General features: G+C 52.6%; 7 protein-coding genes across 7 annotated transcripts; 3 read left to right on the top strand and 4 right to left on the bottom strand.

Moving 5' to 3' along the window:
• Positions 1-17: 17 nt before the first annotated feature.
• On the top strand, positions 18-1,627 carry sakA (mitogen-activated protein kinase HOG1). Its single transcript, XM_025690941.1, has 8 exons — positions 18-107; positions 212-341; positions 407-450; positions 516-615; positions 690-1,046; positions 1,107-1,185; positions 1,243-1,426; positions 1,485-1,627. Exons 1-8 carry the CDS (start codon positions 85-87, stop codon positions 1,582-1,584), a joined length of 1,017 nt encoding a protein of 338 aa, XP_025546352.1. The 5' UTR covers positions 18-84; the 3' UTR covers positions 1,585-1,627.
• An 868-nt stretch (positions 1,628-2,495) lies between these two features.
• BO97DRAFT_400665 (putative Avl9 protein) lies at positions 2,496-5,811 on the top strand (the record flags this gene model as incomplete). The annotated part of the gene is made up of 10 exons (XM_025694301.1): positions 2,496-2,557; positions 2,802-2,906; positions 2,990-3,232; positions 3,324-3,351; positions 3,405-3,468; positions 3,523-3,602; positions 3,650-3,821; positions 3,868-3,908; positions 3,957-4,094; positions 4,146-5,811. 10 exons carry the CDS (start codon positions 2,496-2,498, stop codon positions 5,688-5,690), a joined length of 2,478 nt encoding a protein of 825 aa, XP_025546351.1. The 3' UTR covers positions 5,691-5,811.
• Positions 5,812-5,931: 120 nt separating this feature from the next.
• On the bottom strand, positions 5,932-6,675 carry BO97DRAFT_266060 (uncharacterized protein). Its single transcript, XM_025690940.1, has 2 exons — positions 6,428-6,675; positions 5,932-6,383 (listed from the first exon to the last, which is right to left on the bottom strand). Exons 1-2 carry the CDS (start codon positions 6,590-6,592, stop codon positions 6,174-6,176), a joined length of 375 nt encoding a protein of 124 aa, XP_025546350.1. The 5' UTR covers positions 6,593-6,675; the 3' UTR covers positions 5,932-6,173.
• A 1,147-nt stretch (positions 6,676-7,822) lies between these two features.
• On the bottom strand, positions 7,823-8,839 carry BO97DRAFT_400662 (zinc-binding alcohol dehydrogenase family protein; the record flags this gene model as incomplete). The annotated part of the gene is made up of 2 exons (XM_025694300.1): positions 7,823-8,327; positions 8,421-8,839. 2 exons carry the CDS (start codon positions 8,837-8,839, stop codon positions 7,823-7,825), a joined length of 924 nt encoding a protein of 307 aa, XP_025546349.1.
• A 470-nt stretch (positions 8,840-9,309) lies between these two features.
• Positions 9,310-9,660, bottom strand: BO97DRAFT_307695 (uncharacterized protein; the record flags this gene model as incomplete). Its single annotated transcript, XM_025691174.1, has 1 exon — positions 9,310-9,660. A coding segment is annotated over one exon (351 nt), but the record flags the coding sequence as incomplete, so codon positions are not given.
• Positions 9,661-10,164: 504 nt separating this feature from the next.
• BO97DRAFT_418812 (uncharacterized protein) lies at positions 10,165-16,606 on the top strand (the record flags this gene model as incomplete). The annotated part of the gene is made up of 7 exons (XM_025696538.1): positions 10,165-10,467; positions 10,543-10,992; positions 11,067-11,553; positions 11,589-13,308; positions 13,344-14,332; positions 14,444-15,469; positions 15,564-16,606. 7 exons carry the CDS (start codon positions 10,165-10,167, stop codon positions 16,604-16,606), a joined length of 6,018 nt encoding a protein of 2,005 aa, XP_025546347.1.
• Positions 16,607-19,427: 2,821 nt separating this feature from the next.
• On the bottom strand, positions 19,428-20,440 carry BO97DRAFT_357028 (NAD(P)-binding protein; the record flags this gene model as incomplete). Its single annotated transcript, XM_025692194.1, has 4 exons — positions 19,428-19,546; positions 19,617-19,809; positions 19,884-20,045; positions 20,123-20,440. Coding segments are annotated over 4 exons (792 nt in total), but the record flags the coding sequence as incomplete, so codon positions are not given.
• Between the last annotated feature and the right edge of the window lie 589 nt (positions 20,441-21,029).

The following is a 21,029-nucleotide window of genomic DNA, read 5'->3' as shown; positions in this document are numbered from 1 at the left end:
CCCCCCCGCCCCCCGCCCCTCAGGCGACCGGATTTGTCTTCTAACCTAGGATTCTACAGATACACCGACTTGCAGCCGGTGGGAATGGGCGCCTTTGGTCTTGTCTGGTATGGCCAACAACCCCTCTCTTACTTGTTGCCGCGACGTCCATGGCGTCTGCAGTCCAACCTACCGATCATTCCACTGACATGCGCTCCCCGGATTTGATCAGTTCGGCGCGGGATCAATTGACCGGGCAACCAGTCGCCGTCAAGAAAATCATGAAACCCTTCAGTACACCTGTTTTGTCCAAGAGAACCTACCGCGAATTAAAACTGTTGAAACACCTGCGACACGAAAATGTTGGTTCATGTCGCTTCATGGCGATTCGTCGCCCCGCCGTGCCCAGAGCGTTGACAATTTGCAGATTATTAGTCTGAGCGACATCTTCATCTCCCCGCTTGAGGATATGTATGCATTCGTCATCTTTGCCAATCGTCTCTTGCGACCGGTTCAGTTCTAACATGATACCACAGCTATTTCGTCACAGAGCTTCTCGGCACCGATCTGCACAGACTGTTAACTTCGCGGCCTCTGGAGAAGCAGTTCATCCAATATTTCCTTTATCAGATTCTGGTACGTTGCCAGAGCCGGTCCCTGTCGTCTCTTCCCGGAGCGGCTCCCTTGCGGCGGTCGCTAATGGTCTATAGCGGGGTCTGAAATATGTCCACTCAGCCGGCGTCGTCCATCGTGATCTTAAGCCCAGCAACATCCTCATCAACGAAAACTGCGACTTGAAAATCTGCGATTTCGGTCTTGCCCGCATCCAGGATCCCCAGATGACCGGCTACGTGTCGACTCGCTATTACCGCGCGCCCGAGATTATGCTCACTTGGCAGAAGTACGATGTGGAGGTAGACATTTGGAGCGCAGCATGCATTTTCGCCGAGATGCTGGAAGGAAAGCCTCTATTCCCTGGAAAGGATCACGTCAATCAGTTCTCGATCATCACAGAGCTTCTTGGAACTCCCCCAGATGATGTGATTCAGACAATTTGCAGCGAGAATGTGGGTGCCTTCCTCCATGAAACCTCAAATCCGGAGATAACCTATTGACGCATCGATCAGACTCTGCGATTCGTCAAGTCGCTGCCCAAGCGTGAGCGCCAACCTCTTGCCACCAAGTTCAAGAATGCGGACCCCGATGGTACGTACTCCCTAGTCGAGACCGGAGGAAGGCGAGAGCCAGGCTGACATTAATTAGCGGTCGATCTCTTGGAGAAAATGCTTGTCTTCGACCCGAAGAAGCGAATCCGCGCTGGCGAAGCCCTTGCACACGAATATCTCGCCCCCTATCACGACCCCTCCGATGAACCTGAGGCCGAGGAGAAGTTCGACTGGTCATTCAACGATGCCGACCTCCCTGTGGACACATGGAAGATCATGATGTGGGTTTTTACTGGTTGGGCACTCTGCGAAGAAACGACAATGCTGACAATAACGCAGGTATTCGGAGATTCTTGACTTCCACAACATCGACCAAGGCAACGACGCTGGCCAGGTGCTTGTCGAGGGGGCTGCGGCCGGGCAACAGAGCTTTGCATGAGGAGAGGTTCCCGTCTAAAAACCACCCTTGACGAGGCGCATGCAATATGATAATGATGTCCTTTTTCATTTTTCTTTTCCAAGTTCTCATGGTATGTAGACTGGATGCGGGAATTGTGATCTGCACGTTCGCGTACTTATGCTCTGGCTGCTACATCGCTTGTTTCCTATTCTTATGCCCCTTATTTGTTTCTTGATGATCTCCAGGCTGTTAAGAGTCCGGATAATTTGGAGATTAGAAACGTCTGTAACATGACCCAACCGCTTGGTTTCTTCCCCTTTCTTTTTCATTCTGCTATACATACACTTTACATATCAGCTTCATGATTGATGGAACCGGTTTTGTCTTGGTTTTTTTTCCCGTTCACCAGGGTGATGGAATGTTGTTTTACGAGGTGTGCTTGATAGACATTGCTTGATATGGGAGCAGGTTCCTTAATGGATGATTCAGTTACGGGTTACTTGAAGACATGGAAAAGATCTCATAAGAGTGTTTTGTGTGTTGTATGTAGAGGGAGTGTGAGTACTCAGACTACTTCGTAGACAGAGAGTCGGAAGACTAGAACCTTAATGTTTATTTCCTTCGAGGGCGGGGATTCCATCGGGGATTCCATCCATGCTCCATCACCGCTCGCCGTCACCGCCCGCCCGCCGAGGAGGGGAGGGAAACTCGTCAGGATTCTGGATCCGAACCTCCTTTCCCTGGTCGGCTTTTCCCCCATTGTTGAGCTATTTACTAGTTAGTTTTTGCTACTGGACGTTTTTGTTTAAGTTATTATTGACTCAGTGGCACCCATTCTATTCTAATTTCTTTCACCTCAAGTGCCCTGGGAGGGTCTTTCTTTTGAAAGGAGGAAACTGGCTTGGAACGTGTCACTTCCTCGGCTTGTTCAATAGTTCCCCCCCGCCGCCATGTCTCACGTTCACCCCCGTCAGGGTCCCATTGTGATGGTCATAGATTTTCACCATGCAAGGTAAGTACATATACGCAAGAGAGAGCACAGGCAAGAAAACGACACTGAGGCTTTCTTTCCCTTCAATGCGGCGGCGAGACCGACCGATCAAGAACAAGCATGTCGGAAACATTCCTCCGAGTGCGCTTTCCCTTTGCGCTTCTGCTGGGCGCAATCCGCATTGAACCCCTATCTCTCACCCTTCCTCCTTTATCATAACACAGGAATGACAAGCTGAATTTGTACTTCTTTTCCCTTTATTTAGAGGCCCTGAAATCGAGTTATGCTTCGGAGACGATGGAGGCGATCCGGCTGCGGAGAACGACTGGTCCTTGTTGCCATTTATGGCCTTATCTGACGGCGCGCATCTGTACGACTCAAGCCTATGCCCCCTTCCTATACATGGATTTCCGCACGGAATGCGCAGTTGAGCTCATACGTATTTTCCACCAGGTCCACCGAAGAGTTCTCATATTTCACCGTCCGCCGGAAGGAGACCCCGTCGCAGCCTGCCACCTCCCTGTTCGGCATCTCCTGTTCTCGACAGATCGACTCCAACATCCTCCTCTACCGACCACCAGACGTGACAAGATCGACGGTGCAGAAGGCGGTGGTCGTGATAACGGACAGCCCCCAGAGGCTGGGACAGCTAAGGGAGAAGCTCTCCATTGTCACGTCGGCCTGGTTTGCGCAACGGTATGTCAAGCAATGCGGTTCAGCGCTCGTCCGTCGTTCGACCGCGATTTGAAGGTCTTGGTGGTGAAATGCTCGCTGACCCAATCAACAGCGATTTTTCGGACTCGGATATTTTGAAAGTATATTCTCGTTTGAGTGAGTCCAACGTTACCTTACTGACAATGACGTTCAGAAATTTCGGGAAGGCCTGGTCATCAGCTTGAAGAAAGATGAGGACACGAAGGATCACAATTTGGGTAAGACAGTCGATGTCTAATATATGGATAACCCGGGCTTACCAAAGCGCGAAGGGCTCTCCCTGCGGGAAATGATCCATGAGTTCAAATACCAGACTTTGGTTCTGTTCAAAGCCTTGCTTCTGCAACCAAAGGTATGCTCTCGCCACCCCAAAAGAAGTACTCCACTCACCAGGAATAGATGCTATTCTTTGGCACGAAGTGTGAACGACTGTGCATGATCCAATTTTCTCTGGTCTCCCTGATACCGGGTCTCATGAACCGCTTGGAAGACTCTGCCGACCCAGCGTTTGACACCTATGCGCAAACAGTAGAAAAGCCGACATCCCTGAAGACAAGTGACAGAAACTCCTGTATGCTACCATCCCCGGCCTTTGTGACTCATGCTAACACCTGCAGTACTGGCATACATGGGCTTGCCGTTGCAAATATTTGGCAAGGTGCGTATCTACTCGGTCGGTTATCTTCGAAGACCTAACAGCTCGTAGGGAAGCATGTTTGGCCCTTACACTCCGCTACAGCAGCTGGACTTGCTGGCAGATCATGGAACCAAATCATATGTCGTGGGATCTACAAATTCTTTATTGCTGCAGCAGAAGGATCGCTACAGCGATATATTGGTCAACGTGAGGATATCGCAGCATAATCTACAGTTTAGGTGCTAATCATAGGCACAGCTTGATGAGGACACTCTCACCATAAATTCTCCGTCTCTCCGAAATGCATTGGCCCTCTCTGTTGCGGATAGGCGTTGGATTGACCTCCTCACTCAGATCATCAATGAAACCTGGGATGATGCGCATCCCCAACAGCCGAAGACTCACGGCTACATGGGCTCGGAAGAGTTCATCAGGCTCCAATTTGAAGAGTACCTGTTGGCGCTGCTCGCTTGCATGCAATACCACGAGGAGCTTAGTTCGTCGACGACTGGTGAACCAGGTGGGCGAAGCCGGGCCCAACTGGAAGCGTACAACATCGAGGGCGACCCCGCCTTGGAATTCAACGCTGAATTCTTGGCACAGTGGAGAAATACACCCAACTATGCATTGTTCAAACGTCTCACCTCTGATGCACTATTATTCTCGATTGTTGAACCTCGCCACCCGTGCGCAGGGGGTCTGACAATCGATGATGTTCAACGGCGTGTAACCCAGCAAGTCGCGGAGCTGCATTTAGACGAGCGCGTGCGAGAAGGCCGTGAGGCTCTGAACCGGCATTTATCGACGGGTCAGAGAAAAGTAAGTGCGGCCTTCAACAGCTTCTGGGCAGATGTCGAATCGATGCGGGAGGCCCAGCGGAAGAAGAATGAAGAGAAAACAACACCTTCACAGCGGTCATCACTGGACAGAGGATCCCGAAACTCGCCTCCGTTCTCACCTTCCGATACAGCATCAGTTCATTCAACCGGAGGGTCTTCGTGGCTTGCTGGACGTAAGGCCCCCGCGGTGGATATAACACAAGCACAGGCTTCCGTTAGCGCTGTGAGCCAGAAGGCTGGCGCGTATCTCAGCTCTTGGGGCTCATGGGCTAGCGAGAAACGGAAAGAATGGCAGGAGAAAAAGACCACGCCCACGTCGCCCATTACATCTTCGCCCTCTGTTCCCACATTGAGCAGCAGCACCGAAGCCAGCGAAGCCGACCGAGACAGACTCTCCATGCAGTCGCGTCGGAGTGAGGACTTTTCTACGCTGTCCCGAAGCGGGAGTAGGAGGAAGCGGTGGAGTAATATACTGCTCCGGCGCGAAAGTGGCGAGTTCAGTCGCAAGGATGAAACGACAGGTGACAGTGACGAGCAAGAAGCTACGTACCCAAAGTCACCCCTGTCGCAAGAGGCCCCAGCTCTTGGTGAGGGGGCTCATAGCGAAACAACAGCTAGTCGGTCGGAGTACACAACTCCACACCAAGCCGACAACCAGGAGAATGAAGAGCACGCCCTCGTCGAGAACAGGTTGCCTACGGCCATTGTAACCCGAAAAGAAACCCCATCGCAAGATTCTCCGACTCTCGGTGCTGGGGCCGACGGCGAGGCAACGGCTGGTCAGTCGGAGCATACGACCCAGCCCAAGGCTGACAATCAGGAGAATGGAAAGCCTGCTGCCATTGATAACACCTTGCTTGCGGCAACCGAGAACCGGCAAGAATCCCCGTCGACGCCGTGTAGCATTAAAGAACTACCTCCGAACACTTCCAATATACCCACCGAGAAAGCAAGCGAACCATGACCACTTCCGCATGGCACATGGCCATGAGTTTGATTTCAGCCGAACCTTCTTCATGTCTTATTAATATCCCCCGGTCTGAATATGTGTGAGTATATAGGGACTCCTTAATATCTTGTTCACCATCATGTCATTATATACATATTTTGCCGGTTGTGCTGTCAGCCTGGATGAAGATCGAGGACGACACAATGGATGTATTTTGTATTCTCCCGATATTATTCTAAGCGCACCCTCATGAACACTAATGTGAGATTAAGCATGATCAGAACTTGGTCTTCTAACTTTTTCGAGACATCACGAGGGAGCAACACAGAAGCTTGGTCACGTTACACAGATTCGCAGATAGCCAATTTGGTATTCCGAACACGTATGGAAGGACCTCGTCTGTCTCTACCTTACACCAATCTACCTACATTGTCTGTCACCTTGGCTCGCATGAGGTTGCTCAACACTTGGCGATTCATACTGATAAAGATCAAGATATTAGAGAGCAGGAGAAGACTCAAATGTCCCTGCGAGGATTTGCTCCTCTACAAGCTGTAAGACGGGCTGACCAAGGTTGTTGAGCCGTTTTAAGCCACGCATCGCCTCCGTGATGTCCTGCAACGGCTTCATGACCGGATCTCCAGGCTTGTGAGATAGAACCAAGAACTCGACGCATAGCGACAAAGGAATCATCGTCAGAGGATGAACCTGCACAGTCAGCGCTGCAAAAGCCAAAGGACGATAGGCCTCACCTTCAAGGAGTTCAATGTGCACAGCCAATTCGTAAAATCGACGATATCCTGCACCGCTGCCGAAGCTCGCTTCTTATATTCCCTCAACAAGTCATCCTCGCCGTCTCGCGGGAGGACCTCGCAAATCATAGTCTGACAAAGATGGAGGATCATTGCTCGCCACATCAGGTTGATAACAACAACATGGGATCCGCTTGTGGCACGTCACCGGGGTACCGGGCCTTCAAACACGGAGGGGCAGTTGGGTGGACGAATTGCGATGCTCCTCAACTGAGACACTGGTCGAATTAGACTCTGCCTGGGTTGAGAATGATACGAGGTGCAATTACTCCCTTCTGACGCCTGAAGGAGTCTGACAGCTGCGTTGTGCGTGTGAGCCATCAACGGGGTGCCAAACCTGACAGCCGACTGCCCTGTTTACTGGGCCCAAATTAGGTTACGGTTGTTGGGGTTGAGTGTGGGGAGAAAGTGAAGATAGCCTCTATCGGTATATCAGAAATGCCAGCTGCACCAACGCCACTTCCGTAAGGACCGTATATGGGAGGATTGCGCGCAAACCATGACAGCCCGCGCGCTTTCCCTTTCGGATGGCCATCTCAACGTCTCGTGGATGATTTGGCCGGAGTCAGGCCGGCTATTTCCAGCTTAATCACACACCACACACGCAGACCCGAGGCCTTCATAAGCTTATGGGTTGGGCTTGGCGATAGCTGACTGCCAGCTGTTGGACCCTTGACAGGATTCTGCAGTGCTAATGCAGTGCCAGCTTAAGTCCTGGTGCTGAATATGACAGGAGCTTGTTCGGAATCACTGCTAAGAACCGGCGAGCGAAATCTGCACCATGTTCCACGGAACTGGAGGCAGCAGTGTCCCCAGTCCTGACCGTCAAGGATTGCTGCCTTCGCCTATGCGACCTCGGTTTGAGTAGCGTGGTGATGGAGAGAGGGCGTTTTCTGGTTTGGACAGGGTGCCTACACGTGCTCTTGCCTAACACAGAGATTGGGACTGAGATCTGTAGATCTACCAGTTTCTGAAATTGACTGCATTTTACGACTGGCCTGCTAGTGACGGGCTGCAAGAACGTTAAACTTCCGTTCAAGGCCTGTTGGGCGCCAAGTCTGATCTAAACGCATACGACGTCGCGGTCTTGGGCGGGCCGAACACTTCAATGGTGCTGCTAGCTAATGATTGCTTCTGTTGATGTGGCTCTGGTCTCAGAGACTTTGCAGCCCAAGGACGACAGACAATACGAATACAGTGACCAATCCTGGGGATCGCGGTTCCAACTGCAAGGGTGGAGGATATCTGGGCAAATGGCAAAGCCGATCGGATACGAAACATCTCGGAAATACATGAAACCAGGCTGGATCAGGGTTACACCAACCCGGCAGGCCCTCACAGCACCACGACCACCTTCTGCGCCGAAGTGCCCTGGGCCTGTCGATCGACCGCTGGCTGGATACTGTGCAGACCTTGGCCGGCCACCAGAGGCTCCGGGGCGGGGATGAAGGACTTCGCTTCCAGCGCGCGGGGGAGGAAATCCTCGTAGATGGCTTTGCCGACCTCGTTATCCTTGAGCGTCGTACCGAACACACTCTTGACTGTGACTCCTTCCGGAGGCTGAAATCCGCCCTTGACGGTGACGATGAATTTCGAACCCTGCGATCTGTTGACGACTGCCGCGGTCAGCGGGGTCGCGGCGAAACCAATACAGTCCATGGCGCCGGCCAGGGTCTTCCCTTCCAGTGCCGTAGCGAGATCGTCTACGACGGTGGGACTGTTATAGTCGAAGACGCTGCTGGCGCCGAGGCGCTTGACATAGTCGAAGTTCCGGGGGGAGGCGGTGGTGACGACCTCGTATCCGGCGGCGACGGCGAGCTGGATGGCATTGCTACCCACGCTGCCGGCGCCGCCCCAGACCAGCAGCGTTTCCCCGGTGGCCGGGCGACGCGGCTCCGAGGGATATTGCAGGGCCAGGTGGCTGGGCTGGAACAGGCCGCAGGCGGCGGTGGACAGGCCCAGGGGGAGCACGGCGGCGGCCTCGTATGCGATGGCGTCGGGCAGCTCGCAGACCATGTTGGTCTGGAGGATGGTGTAGGCCTGGAAGGCATTGTCTTGGTTGCGCTTGGTGGCCATGCCCACCGCGTGTCCCACCACCCGTGCGCCCACCCGGAACCGAGTCACCTTCGGTCCGAGCTGGACAACTTCCCCGGCCACGTCCTGCCCCAGGATCGTGGGGTACTCCATGGGCCACCAGGCTTTGGTCTGGAGACTCCCGTCCACGGGGTTGACCGCCACGGCGTGGTTTCGGATCAGGATCTCGTTCTCGGCGGGTTCCCAGAGGGGCGCCTCTTTGACTTGGAAGGGGTGGGCTTTAGGTTCGGGCAGCCAGGCGGCAGCGTTGGAGGACATTTTGTTGTGGAGGTGGATGATACGTTGGAGTAGTGAGGAAAGGTGATATGAGAGGTAAATTGGATGTAACGGATGGCTCCCTTGAGGCATGAGGATTCCATGTGAGGAGTCATTTTATAGTGGTAGACTGGTGGGTATTGACTAAATCCGAAGATCCGAGATGCCGTAGATAACGCGGTGTATTGCCTATCTCCGATGAAGAGTGGAGTCGGACAAAACTAAGCATGTAGTACAGGACTAGACCGAGTTAGTGGGGCTATTAACTCCTTCTGTCTAATATCACTCGGGTCAACTTCGTATCCTGAAACTGGGAGGGATGCTTATGCAGTGACATCTTCATTACAAGAGTCTACAGATACTACGGAGACACACGCAGTTATACCCTACCCTGTCAGACATCGCATTCACCTGATCAGTAAACTCCCCTTCCTCAATGAACCTACACAATGTCAAGTGTGAAGAGGAACATTCAGCAAAACCCTCACAGGAACAACCTCCACAGCCTCCAAATCCCACATCCCAAGCACCGCATACGGATCCGCCCGCCCCATCGCCCATACCTCCTCCTCCGACGCCGCGTGCACCAGATGAATGCTGCCGATGATTTTCGAGAGGTTTAGTTCGTTGTCGTCCTCGTTGTTGCTGTCTGGGTTCTTTGTTTGGGTGTTGTCGTGTGACGACAGCATCGGTCCCCCGAAGCCGATCTCCCCTGATGCGAAGTACGGGGCGTTGTGCGCTAAGTGGTTTTCGCGGTTTTCCAGGCGGGTTGTGATGGTAGTTGGGTGGGGGTTGTCGGGGAGGAGGAGGAGGTAGGATTTCTCTGTCTTCTTCTGTTTCTCTTTGGTGTCTTGTTGTTGGGGGGGGGGGGGGGGGGCGCGCATTCTGGTTGAGCTTGTTTCTTTGGGGCTTGAGTGTGGTGTTGATACGGGGGTATTCGGGGTAAGTATGAGATAATCGGGTTGAATTGGGGGTTCTTGGATGTATAGTGGTGAGCTTGAGGGTGATGAGTCTGGTTGAAGTGGATGGGTTTATAAAAGGCCCGAGAGTAACTGGGAGATACTCGGTGGAGATACAGAACTGGGGGTTTTCCCCGGGGTATCATACGGAGTTGTGTTTCTCATTCAGTGAGTTTCAGTTTGTGTGTTTGTTTGTTGTCAGGCGGAGATACGTTGGGTGTCGATGGTATAGACCCTGGTGTACTGGAGTAAATATCTAGCCGCGTCTTATTGTATATAGAGTTCTAGCTTAGCTAGCAGGATACTAATAAACTATGAACTACCTTACCACACTACAGCAACAGCAACAACAACAATGGCACCACCACAATGTCCCCCACCGTCGACATCGGCGCCTGGCTCTCCCCCGATGCCTCGTCCGCCGCCCGCCAGCACGTCGTCGACGCCATGCGCGACGCCTACACCACCTACGGCTTCTTCAACCTCGTCGGCCACGGCGTCTCCCCAGCCCAGCGCGAGCAGTCCCTCAACTGCGCCAAGCTATTCTTCACCCTGTCCGAGGACGAGAAGATGAAGGTGTGGATCGGCAAGTCGCACGGCCGCTCGTTCCGGGGCTACGAGCCACCAGGCATCCAGCCACATCAGGAGGGACTGTTGCCAGATACCAAAGAAGTGAATCCTACCTCCTCTCTTCCGTGCTACCCTAAACTCTGGACCTGCACACTAACGAATCTACCGGAGTGATAGTGCTTCATCATCGGCCACGAAGTGTCCCTCTCCGACCCAGAAAGCGGCACCTTCTCGACAGGCCCGAACCTGTGGCCCGCCGCCCTGCCAGACGAGCACTTCCGCACGCCAATCATGCAATACCAAGCCACGATGGTGGTCCTCGTGCAGACGCTGCTCAAGATCCTCGCGCGCGGGTTACCTCGCGAATGGAACTGTGGACCCGATGTGCTGGACGCGCTGGCGCAGAACCGCCCCTCGATCCAATGCGCTTGCTGCATTACGCGCCGCAGGCTGTCAGAGATGAGCGGCAGTTTGGCGGTAACCTTTTCCCTCTCGCTTTCCCCACTCCCCTTCCATGACTTTCCCTTGGCCGGGTACGGGAGTATGCTAACAGAAACAGTGGGCGACCACACGGACGTCGGCTGCCTCACGATCCTGCTGCAGGAGCTGGGCACCGCCAGCCTGGAGGTGTGGTACCCGCCGACGGTGCAAGACTGCCGGTGCCGACAATCTTGGGGAATTCTGGGAGCTGCTTTGCGCAGGGAAATCCCAGCACAAGGAAGTTCCCAAGGAGCGCTTCGGTTTTGAAACCGTCTTTCGCGACGCCGATCCCAAGCGCAAATGGTATGGCAACTTCATCAACGGTCATGACGAGTTTGACCACAAGTTCTTTCAAGAAAAGCCCGAGGGAAAGCGCCACGATGGACCCTCAGCAGCGCCACTTGCTGCAGATTGCCTACCAAGCCGTGGAACAGTCTGGCTACTTCCATAATCCGAGCCCTGACAATCGAGTCGGTTGCTACATGGGCGTCCACGCCTGCGACTATGAAGCCAACATCGCCTGTCATGCTCCAAATGCGTTCTCCGCCACCGGCAACCTGCAGGGATTCATTGCCGGCATGGTCAGCCATTTCTTCGGCTGGACAGGCCCTTGTCTAACAATTGACACGGCATGCTCCTCTGCCGTTGCGGTTCATCAAGCTTGCAAGGCAATTGTCAACGATGAATGCGGCGCAGCTCTTGCAGGTGGTACGCATGTTATGACCAACCCACTGTGGTTCCAGAATCTTGCAGGGCCTCGTTTTTGAGCACCACCGAACAATGCAAGCCCTTCGTTATCAAAGCGGATGGGTACTGCAGGGGAGAAGGCATTGCAACTGTCTTCTTAAAGAAGATATCCGCAGCACTTGCTGATGGGAATCAGATTATGGGTGTAATTCCGGCGACGGCTCTCCAGCAAAATCAGGACTGTACTCCGATCTTCGTCCCAAACGTGCCCTCTCTATCAGATCTGTTTCAAGTGGTGACCAAGCGATCGCGTCTCACACCAACTGATATCTCAGTTGTCGAGGCGCACGGCACCGGAACTGCAGTGGGGGATTTTGCAGAGTATGATAGTGTTCGTGCCGTTCTAGGAGGATCTGTCCGTACAAAGCCGGTGATGCTCAGCTCTGTAAAGGGCTTAGTCGGCCATGTCGAGTGTACCTCTGGCATCATCTCCGTTATCAAGGTGCTATTGATGCTTCAGAAGGGCATGATCCCTCCTCAGGCTAGCTTCACCACTATCAACCCGGCCATCAAAGCCACGTCGAGGGACAACATTACTATCCCAACCAACCTGCAGCAGTGGGATGCCAGTTTCAAGGCTGCTCTCATCAATAACTACGGAGCATCCGGTTCGAACGCCCCCATCGTCATTACGCAAGCCCCAACACAGGCGATGAGCGTCCCTGAAACCACTGTGGATTTCACTATGAAGTACCCGTTCCGACTCACCGGTTTTGATGGCCAAAGCCTACGCCACTACTCCAAAGCCCCTCACAAGTATTTGAAGTGTGATCGTTCCGTGCGGCCAGCGTTGGCTGATGTTGTTTTCAATGCAAACCGTCAGAGCAACTGGCAGCTGAACCGGACGCTGATGTTTAGCGTGAAGTCAGTCAACGAACTGAACGAGAGGCTTCAGGCATTTGAAAATGGCGACTCTAGCCTCGCGTCTGTTTCTCTCCCTGAGGCTCGTCCCGTGGTGCTCTGTTTTGGTGGGCAGGTGTCTAAGTTCATTGGGCTTGATCGGCGGGTGTACGAACATGTAGCAGGGTTGCGAAAGCATCTCAACACCGTCGATGCCGTGGTTCGATCTGTTGGAGGTGGTAGCATCTTCTCAGACATTTTCACCCGTGTTCCAATCGATGACCCTGTCAAATTGCAGGTGATGCTGTTTTCCATGCAGTATGCCTCAGCACACAGCTGGATAGAGTTTGGGGTCCAGCCAGCCACGGTCGTGGGCCATAGCATTGGTGAGCTCACGGCACTGTGTGTGGCCGGTGTCTTATCGCTCGAAGACTCCATGCGTATGATCGTGGCTTGTGCTACCATTATCAGAGATTTCTGGGGTCCGGATAAAGGTGCTATGTTTGCCGTCGAGGCCGAGCTTCACGAAGTGAAAGCGCTGCTTGCTGAACCCAAGAACCGCTGCGTCGGTGTCGAGCCTGCCACAATTGCTTGCCACAACGGACCACGGAGCTTTACTCTTGCTGGTTCAACCCGGGCAGTGGATGCAGTCACTGAGACTCTTTCCTCATCGGCCTTTTCGTCCATAAGAAACAAGATGCTGAACGTGACAAACTCCTTTCATTGTTCCCTACTCGACCCTCTATTAGAGCGCCTTGAACAAAGCGTTCAAGGACTCGAGTTCAAAGAGCCTGTGATACCCCTCGAAAGGGCCACAGAGTCACCTATCAAGGAAGAGCCCACAGCTCAATTCGTTGCTCAACACATCCGCTCACTGTGTTTTTCCACCAAGCAGTCAAGAGACTGGCCAGCAAATATCCCTCCTGCGTCTTTTTAGAAGCTGGATCCAACTCGACCATTACCAACATGGCTGGTCGAGCCCTTGGCAATCCTGAGCGATCACACTTTCAGGCTGTCAACATCACCTATGACAGCGGCTGGAACATTCTGGTTGACGCTACAGTGAGCCTGTGGAAGGCAGGCTTGAGTGTGCAATTCGGGAATCACCAGTCAAGCCAGACAAAGGAGCACGCCGTTCTCCTACTGCCACCATATCAGTTTGAGCATTCAAGGCATTGGATCGAACTTAAGACGCCTCCCAAAGCGGCCTCGGAGGAGAGCCCAAAGACCGAGATCCAGGAGAAAACCCCTTCGGAGAACCTTTTAACTTTTGTGGGGTACCAAGACAATCTCCGACGGCAAGCAAAATTTCGCATCAACACGATGACTGTCAAGTATGATAAACTCATTCGTGGACACAGCATTGCCCAGACCGCGCCAATCTGCCCGGCGACTGTTCAGCTGGATCTGGTCATTGAGGCCGTGCGCAGCATCAAACCTAATTTTGCTACAGCCAAGCAAGAGCCTAGACTGTATAATGTCGAGAACGCCTCGCCAGTCTGCATCAACCCGGGGCGGGTAGTGTGGATTGAAGCAGTTACGGATGACAGCACAGTAGCGACTTCCTGGGATTTTCAATTTGTCGATGATTTTGCACTGGAGCTTGAATTCTCGCGGTTGGAAAGACATTTCAGCCATGAGCGGTGTCTTGACATTATGCACAGTAACGATCCGGACGAAGTCATGCAAAGCCGAAATATCTACAAGATCTTCGCCGAGATTGTAGACTACGGGGAAGACTATCGTGGCCTGCAAAAGCTCGTGAGCAAAGGAACTCAGTCTGCGGGCCTAGTAGCCATGAAAAACAATCCAGAGTCATGGCTCGACGGGCATCTGGCCGACAGCTTCTGTCAGGTTGGAGGTATATACGTCAACTGCATGGTCGACCGCTCTTCGTCCGGTATGTATATTGCGAATGGTATTGAGTAGTAGATTCGCTCGCCGAAGCTTCGGCAAGGAGATCCACGACCTGATTCATATCATGTTCTGGCGACGCACCACCGGCCATCAGGCAAGGCGTTTCTGACAGATGTCTTCGTTTTTGATCCGACGAATGGGTCTTTGATCGAAGCTGTTCTGGGTATCAGTTATGTCAAGGTTCCGAAAGCCTCGATAAGCCGGCTACTCTCACGGCTTACCGTGGGAGAGTCTCAACAGGTTGCAGACGTTTCTTCTGACACTATTCGTGCTGATGTAGATGCACCTATGAGTTCTGTCCCGTTCCCTGCTCAGGCACTGCCACAAAGAACTGTTGCCCCACCAAGAGCCGAAGTGCAGGCGCCAAGCAGGGTAGATATAGCACCCAAGGTCAAAGCTATTCTTACTGAGCTCTCTGGTCTCGAAATGGAGCAGATCCAGAATGACAGTAATCTCGCCGACCTAGGGATCGATTCTTTGATGGGGATGGAGCTGGCACATGAGATTGAGGCTGCCTTCCAGATCACAATCTCTGAAAGTGAGCTCATGGACGTCATCGACATACCAAGCTTGATGAAGTGCGTGCAAGCTGCGGTTGGCGGTGTTGCCGCCACTGCAACCGAAAGCAGTGAACAGAGCACGTCCGAGAGCGAAGAAAGTGATACGAAGCTTAGCGGCTACACGACGCCCAGTACCGCTTCTGAATCTGCAGAGCCCGAGAAGTCTGTCAGAAGTGCCGGACTGAACCTTCCTTTTGCGTATGTGATAGAGGCTTTCAACGAGGTGAAGAGCATGACTGACGATCAAATAGTCGGATGTAAAAAAGCCAAATATTTTGAGACGGTCCTGCCTCTTCAGGATCAGATGTGCGTCGCGCTTGTCCTCGAGGCTTTCGACCAGTTGGGACACCACAATCGGGATGCCGACCCCGGTGCCAGATTTTCCCGCATCTCACCTCCCAAAGAACATACCAGATTGGTCAACTATCTGTATAGAATGCTCGACGAAGGTGCCGGGCTTGTAAATATTGATAACGATATCATCACTCGCACGGCTGTTCCTCCCCCTCGTCCAAGCAGCGATGTTCTTGAAGACCTTCTGGCTCGCTTTCCAGAACAGAGTATGGCCGACAAACTTACTTTCTACACTGGATCTCACCTCGCTGCAGTTCTGCGAGGCCAGACAGATGGAATCAAGTTTGATCTTTGGAACAGCAAAGGGGCGTGATCTCGTCTCCAAAATGTATGCCGAGTGGCCGCTGAACAGGATGTTCTACCGGCAGATGGAGGACTTCATCAGCAAGCTTGTTTCCAAAATCGACACGACTCAAGGTTCCATCGAGGTTCTGGAGATGGGCGCCGGCACAGGAGAAACGACTAGTTGGCTTGTCCCTTTGCTCGCGGTGCTGAATATCCCGGTCGAGTACACTTTTACAGATCTCGCTCCATCCTTTGTTGCTGCCGCTCGCAAGAGTTTTGGCAAGCAATACCCATTCATGAAAGTCAGGACTCACAACATCGAGAAGGCCCCCACCAATCACCTGTTTGGCACACAGCATATGATCATCGCCAGTAACGCTGTGCATGCCACGCACAGCCTTAAGGTGTCTGTGGGTAACATACGCAAGGCCTTACGGCCTGATGGTCTTCTTCTGATGCTGGAAATGACGCGAACGATGTACTGGGTCGACATTACCTTCGGGTTGTTCGAGGGCTGGTGGTATTTCGGTGACGGACGCACACACGCTGTGACGCACGAATCGCAGTGGGAAGAGGAGCTGCACTCAGCTGGGTATGAGCACGTCGACTGGACCGACGGGTCGCGGCCAGAAAACAGGTTGGGAAAGCTGATTGTTGCTTTTGCTTCAGGTGGGAGGTATGAGCGACGTCCACTAAATCCGGTTAATATCAAGAGCCTATCGACTAACTGTGCGGCACGACAAGCAGTTGTTGACAGATACGTGAGCGAGATGACGGCGGGATGGGAGGCCCCTTCAGCGAGAGGCAGTCGCCCGAAGAAGGCTAGCAAGCGTGTTGTTCATACAGGGGCAACAGGAAGCCTGGGATGCCACCTCCTCGAGAAGCTTGTCTCTGATCCCGACGTGAAAAGCGTCATCTGTTTAAATCGACGAAACCGGCTCGACGTTGCTGAGCGACAGCGTCAGTGTCTCGCTCAGAAAGGCATTTGGCTCCCCGTCAATGCAATCGACAAACTCACCGTTCTTGAAGCCGACCTCAAGTTCCAGAAGAGGAGATGAGCGTCGAGTCTGTTTTGCCCACAGGGTACGGCGATGCGAAGTGCATATGCCAAATAATGCTCGAATCGACCTTGAGGACCCATCCAGATAATTTCCACTCTAGGACGGTGCGTCCAGGGCAGATTGCAGGCTCCAGTGTGAGTGGATACTGGAACCCCAGAGAGCACTTCTCCTTCGTGATGAAATCTTCACATACACTCAATGCACTTCCTAGCTTTAAAGGTCTCTTATCCTGGACACCTGCCGATGTTGTGGCAGCTACACTCGTCGATCTGCTCTTTCTTGAGCAAGAGCCGCACCCAATCTATCATATCGAGAATCCAGTTCGCCAGAGATGGGAGCGAACGATGCCTATATTGGCCGATGAGCTGAACATCCCTCCGTCGAAAATCATTCCATTTTCAAACTGGGTGCAGCGCGTTCGCGAGTATAGCCAACGGACTGAAGGGTCAGAACGAGAGAACCCGGCGATGATGTTGGTGGACTTTTTGGACGACAACTTTCTGCGCATGTCCTGTGGGGGGCTCTTGTTGGAGACGAGGAGAAGTCGCGAGCTTTCAATAATGTTAGCAAGTATGGGGCCGGTCAGTGAAGATGTAGCGAGAAAATTTGTTAAACATTGGAGGACGATCGGTTTCCTGAATTGATGTCATGTATGATTTACGTTGCCTTCAAGTCTCTCAAAGATGATTTGACAAGGTTTCCAATGGGAATAGGGTCATGGTTCTTGAATGAATTGGATGATGATTGAGCATTAATATGGTTGTGTGATTGATGCCGTAGAGTGATCGTGAGTTGAAGAGGGAAGGTCCCATCTGTTTCCAAGTTGCCTGGTAAGGTAATTACGGGTGCCGCCGCTTTGGTACGATCATCACGTGAGTAACCTAGTCACTCAGACCCACTGCTCCACAGATTATTTAGTGCAAGCCCCACCAGATCTGTCGATCATTACCTACTCGACGAACAATCAAGGCTGAAACAAATTGTACTGAGTAATCGTGACAACCTACATTGAGCTTGATTTGACATCTACACAATTTACATGCCGATCATCATTCCCACATCCGAGCTACCACCAGCTCACAAGCAAGGCCTGGCACTGGGGACATCTAGTCTTGCTTTCCGTGAGCCACCCTGGTGAGCTTAAATGCTAAATTTCCGACACGAGGCGTGGAGAGCGGCTGATGCTGGAATATCTCTAGTTAATGGCTTGGCCCGAATGATATTTGCGCAACGAGGCAGAACAGCAACCAGTCCCAACTTCTATGACAATTCAATTCAAATTTATGAACCTAGTGGAACCAGTCTATGTGCAATTTGCTTACTATGTGGGTGGGTACTTCGTCGAAGCAAGAACTCACCGGATCGAGGGAGATCCCGTACAAATCGAAACAAACATTTGAAGGAGATTGGCTGCGTGCGTGTATATACTCTCAGCGTAAAAAGTACGGAACCGTCCTCCGATCCCAACATCGCAATAGTCGAACATCAACAGGGTGTTAGCTTGGCTAGGTTCAGAAGCGATGACCATGGTGATGGTGGCGGTGACTATCGAGGTGCTTCTTCTACAAGCCAGCCACCGATCGATTCGATTGTCCATTAGTCTCCTCTAGTCAAGTTGAAAGGGAATGAACGGAGAGAATAACCATGGATAGGCAACGTACATGAAGAGAGACACTGTCACCCGCTGCAGCAGCAGAAACCGCCGGCACCGGCGTTGAAGAATGAGGGCAAGAGACTCGCAGAGCCCCCCGGAACAGCCGCCGACGAAGTCGCGGTATGGCCGTCGCAGATCCCGTACATGAAATGCTGAGAGGTGAACGTCGACAGAGCCGTCTTCTTGTATAACTGGCATTCTCCGCCTCGCACGCTGTACAACCACGCGTTGCAATCCGACAGACCGTCGCAGTAGCCCGCGCAGGCGGAGCCGTTCTGGTAGTTGGTCGCGAAGGCAAATGGTGCACGATCCGTGTTCGAAGAAAAGAATACGCAGGTTGTAAATATGGTCAAGGATTGTGCTGCGGCTTGAGATGCGCTCAGCTGGTTGGCGTTTTCCTGTCGGCACGGTGAACGTAATGTATATAACTGAGTTTATTTCTTGTAACTTGAAAGCACATCATGCATGGAATAGTTGTAGACTAGCTGTGAGTTCAATTTGCCTCGGAAACTTCTAGAGATCGGCGGTGGGTCTGCCACAGCCCCACCTGTCAAGCACCAGCCCTCAGACCCACCCATAGGGCTGTCATTAAACGAATCATGAAGCGGCTCGGCAACCTTCGTACAACGACCTATAAAATTGGCCGTTCTCAATATCTACCGGTATCAGCTAAGGGCAGACCGAGCTCCCTTTCTCGCGGGTGGAAGTTGACCAGATCTGTCAAATTGCCTCGAAGTTCGGGGCGAGTATATACTTGAGTAATACCGTTCATGTCGCTGTTGCTGTCGCGTCGATTGTGTTTTGAATCATTTGCTTTGGTCACCATGGCTGATGCTCCTTCCTTCCTCGTCCGGATGGTCCCAAGCTTCTTCACAATGCCGAAGACATCTCTCTCAGTGGCTCTTTGCTAGATTTCGCAGCCTGAGGACAAGCGACACGTCGCTGGTTCGAGGGTTGGCTCGTTTGCTTGGTTGCTTCGGATCCCGGAAGTAGAGACTTTTTTTTCGGAGACCTTAAAAGAAAGCGATCATTCGGTACCGTACCACTTTACCAACACTTAGACCGTCATATCGATGACCTGAATCCGAACTCCTTATAATATACACCTTAACCCACTATAACATAGCCAGTAACCTCCTTTCGACCTGGTCCAGAGCATAGAAACTACCAATCCTGAACCCTCCCATCAGCCATACTCGCCACCGAATCATTCGCCCAGTACCGCCCATTGACGCGTCCAATTTTACCAATAGCCAGTCGCACAGGGATCCTTGCCCCTTCCTCTATCGAAAAACGTTAGTAACACGTCCACTCACGTCCCGTCCGCAAAGCCAAGAAAAGCCCCACACATACCACCAAACTTAGGCGGGACACCAGCCTGCGCACCCAGCGACGTGCCCACCCACCCAGGACAGCAGCAATTAATCAGCAGGTGAAGATTCTCGCGAGCGAAGATCCGGGTCGCGGCGTTTAGGGCCGCCTTGCTTGTGAAGTAGGTTAGGGGAGGCCAGCCTGATGCGGTCGCGGTGGCTTGGGTTGCTGAGTGCTGTTGTCGTGGGTCGGTTATCAGGCTATGAGGGTGGTAGGCAAAAAGGTGATGAACGGGTAGGAGTAACGCACGCTGTACTCGTCCAGTGAAGCGTCCAGCCCTTCCATGGGGAGGTCTTCTTTCAAGAAGCGCGCGCGTAACCGGGGATGGAAGTATTTGAGCTGGCCGGATTGGGAGGAGACGCTGATGATGCGGCTGCCTTGGCGCATTATTGGTATGAAGGCTTGACAGACCTGGACTTTGGTCAGTAGCTGATTCTGAAAATGAGGGGAGGAGGGCTGGGGGGGATTTGGGTGATCGGGGATCGGACATTGAGGGTCCCACGGTAGTTCACGTCCAGAGTTTCACTGACGCTGGGCGGAAGTGAGGTTCTCCTGGAAGTATTAGACCCGGCTTCGTTGATGAGGATGTCGCAGCCCTGGTGCTCGTGGCCGATTCTCGTGCTGAGGGCGTTGATACTGGCCTGTTCGGTGAGGGATAGCTGAGCGGGTCGGACTTGCACGGTTGGTGGTATGGATAGTCCGGACAAGTCAATTGGAGATCCTGCTCGGGAGGCTGTGTAGAGGATCAGTGGATCCGAGTACTGCTGGATTAGGGCTGCGCAGGTAACACGTCCGATGCCACGGTTTTGTGGGCAGAGTTAGTTTGGAGTGGTCTGCTATAGGGGCAGGAGGAGGGGACTTGCGGTGCCAGTGACTAGGGTTACTCAAGGAGCGCTCATTTTTTGGTCGGAATCAGGCTGATATATCGATTTGAATAGGTGAAGGGGATAAGGATAAGAGGGGAAGAACAAGAAAGTACTCCGGGGGAACGTGTGATCGTACTATGATGGCTCAATTCATTATCTCCGAGGCAGTAGGGATGCCGCAAATAGTACGTCTGGAGTGCCCATACGTGCATTTGTGCATTTGTCATGCGTTATTCAAGTAGATTGCTTGCAGTCCCTGAGTAATCAAGACTGTTTAATCTATTGATTATGAACTAGTTGTATAGCTATCTGATTGAGCTATTCTCAAAGAAGCTTAGTATGAAAAATGATATGCAAGCCACCTTTTCCTATACATGTCTCAGATTTCCATACAAGAAATACATGTATTGTGAATTACCGGTACAACCCCATCGTCAACCCGGGAGTGGAGCCCCTACAGCAAGTGGAGCACGTGGGGAACGAGATGCACTAATCGGGAGACCCACTGGTCAAGTCGGCTGGCCCGCTA

This window comes from Aspergillus homomorphus, assembly GCF_003184865.1.
Source record: "Aspergillus homomorphus CBS 101889 unplaced genomic scaffold BO97scaffold_72, whole genome shotgun sequence".
NCBI classification, from domain to species: Eukaryota; Fungi; Ascomycota; class Eurotiomycetes; order Eurotiales; family Aspergillaceae; genus Aspergillus; species Aspergillus homomorphus.
Note: the sequence above shows the minus strand (reverse complement) of the source record. Positions and strands in the feature narration are given on the sequence as shown.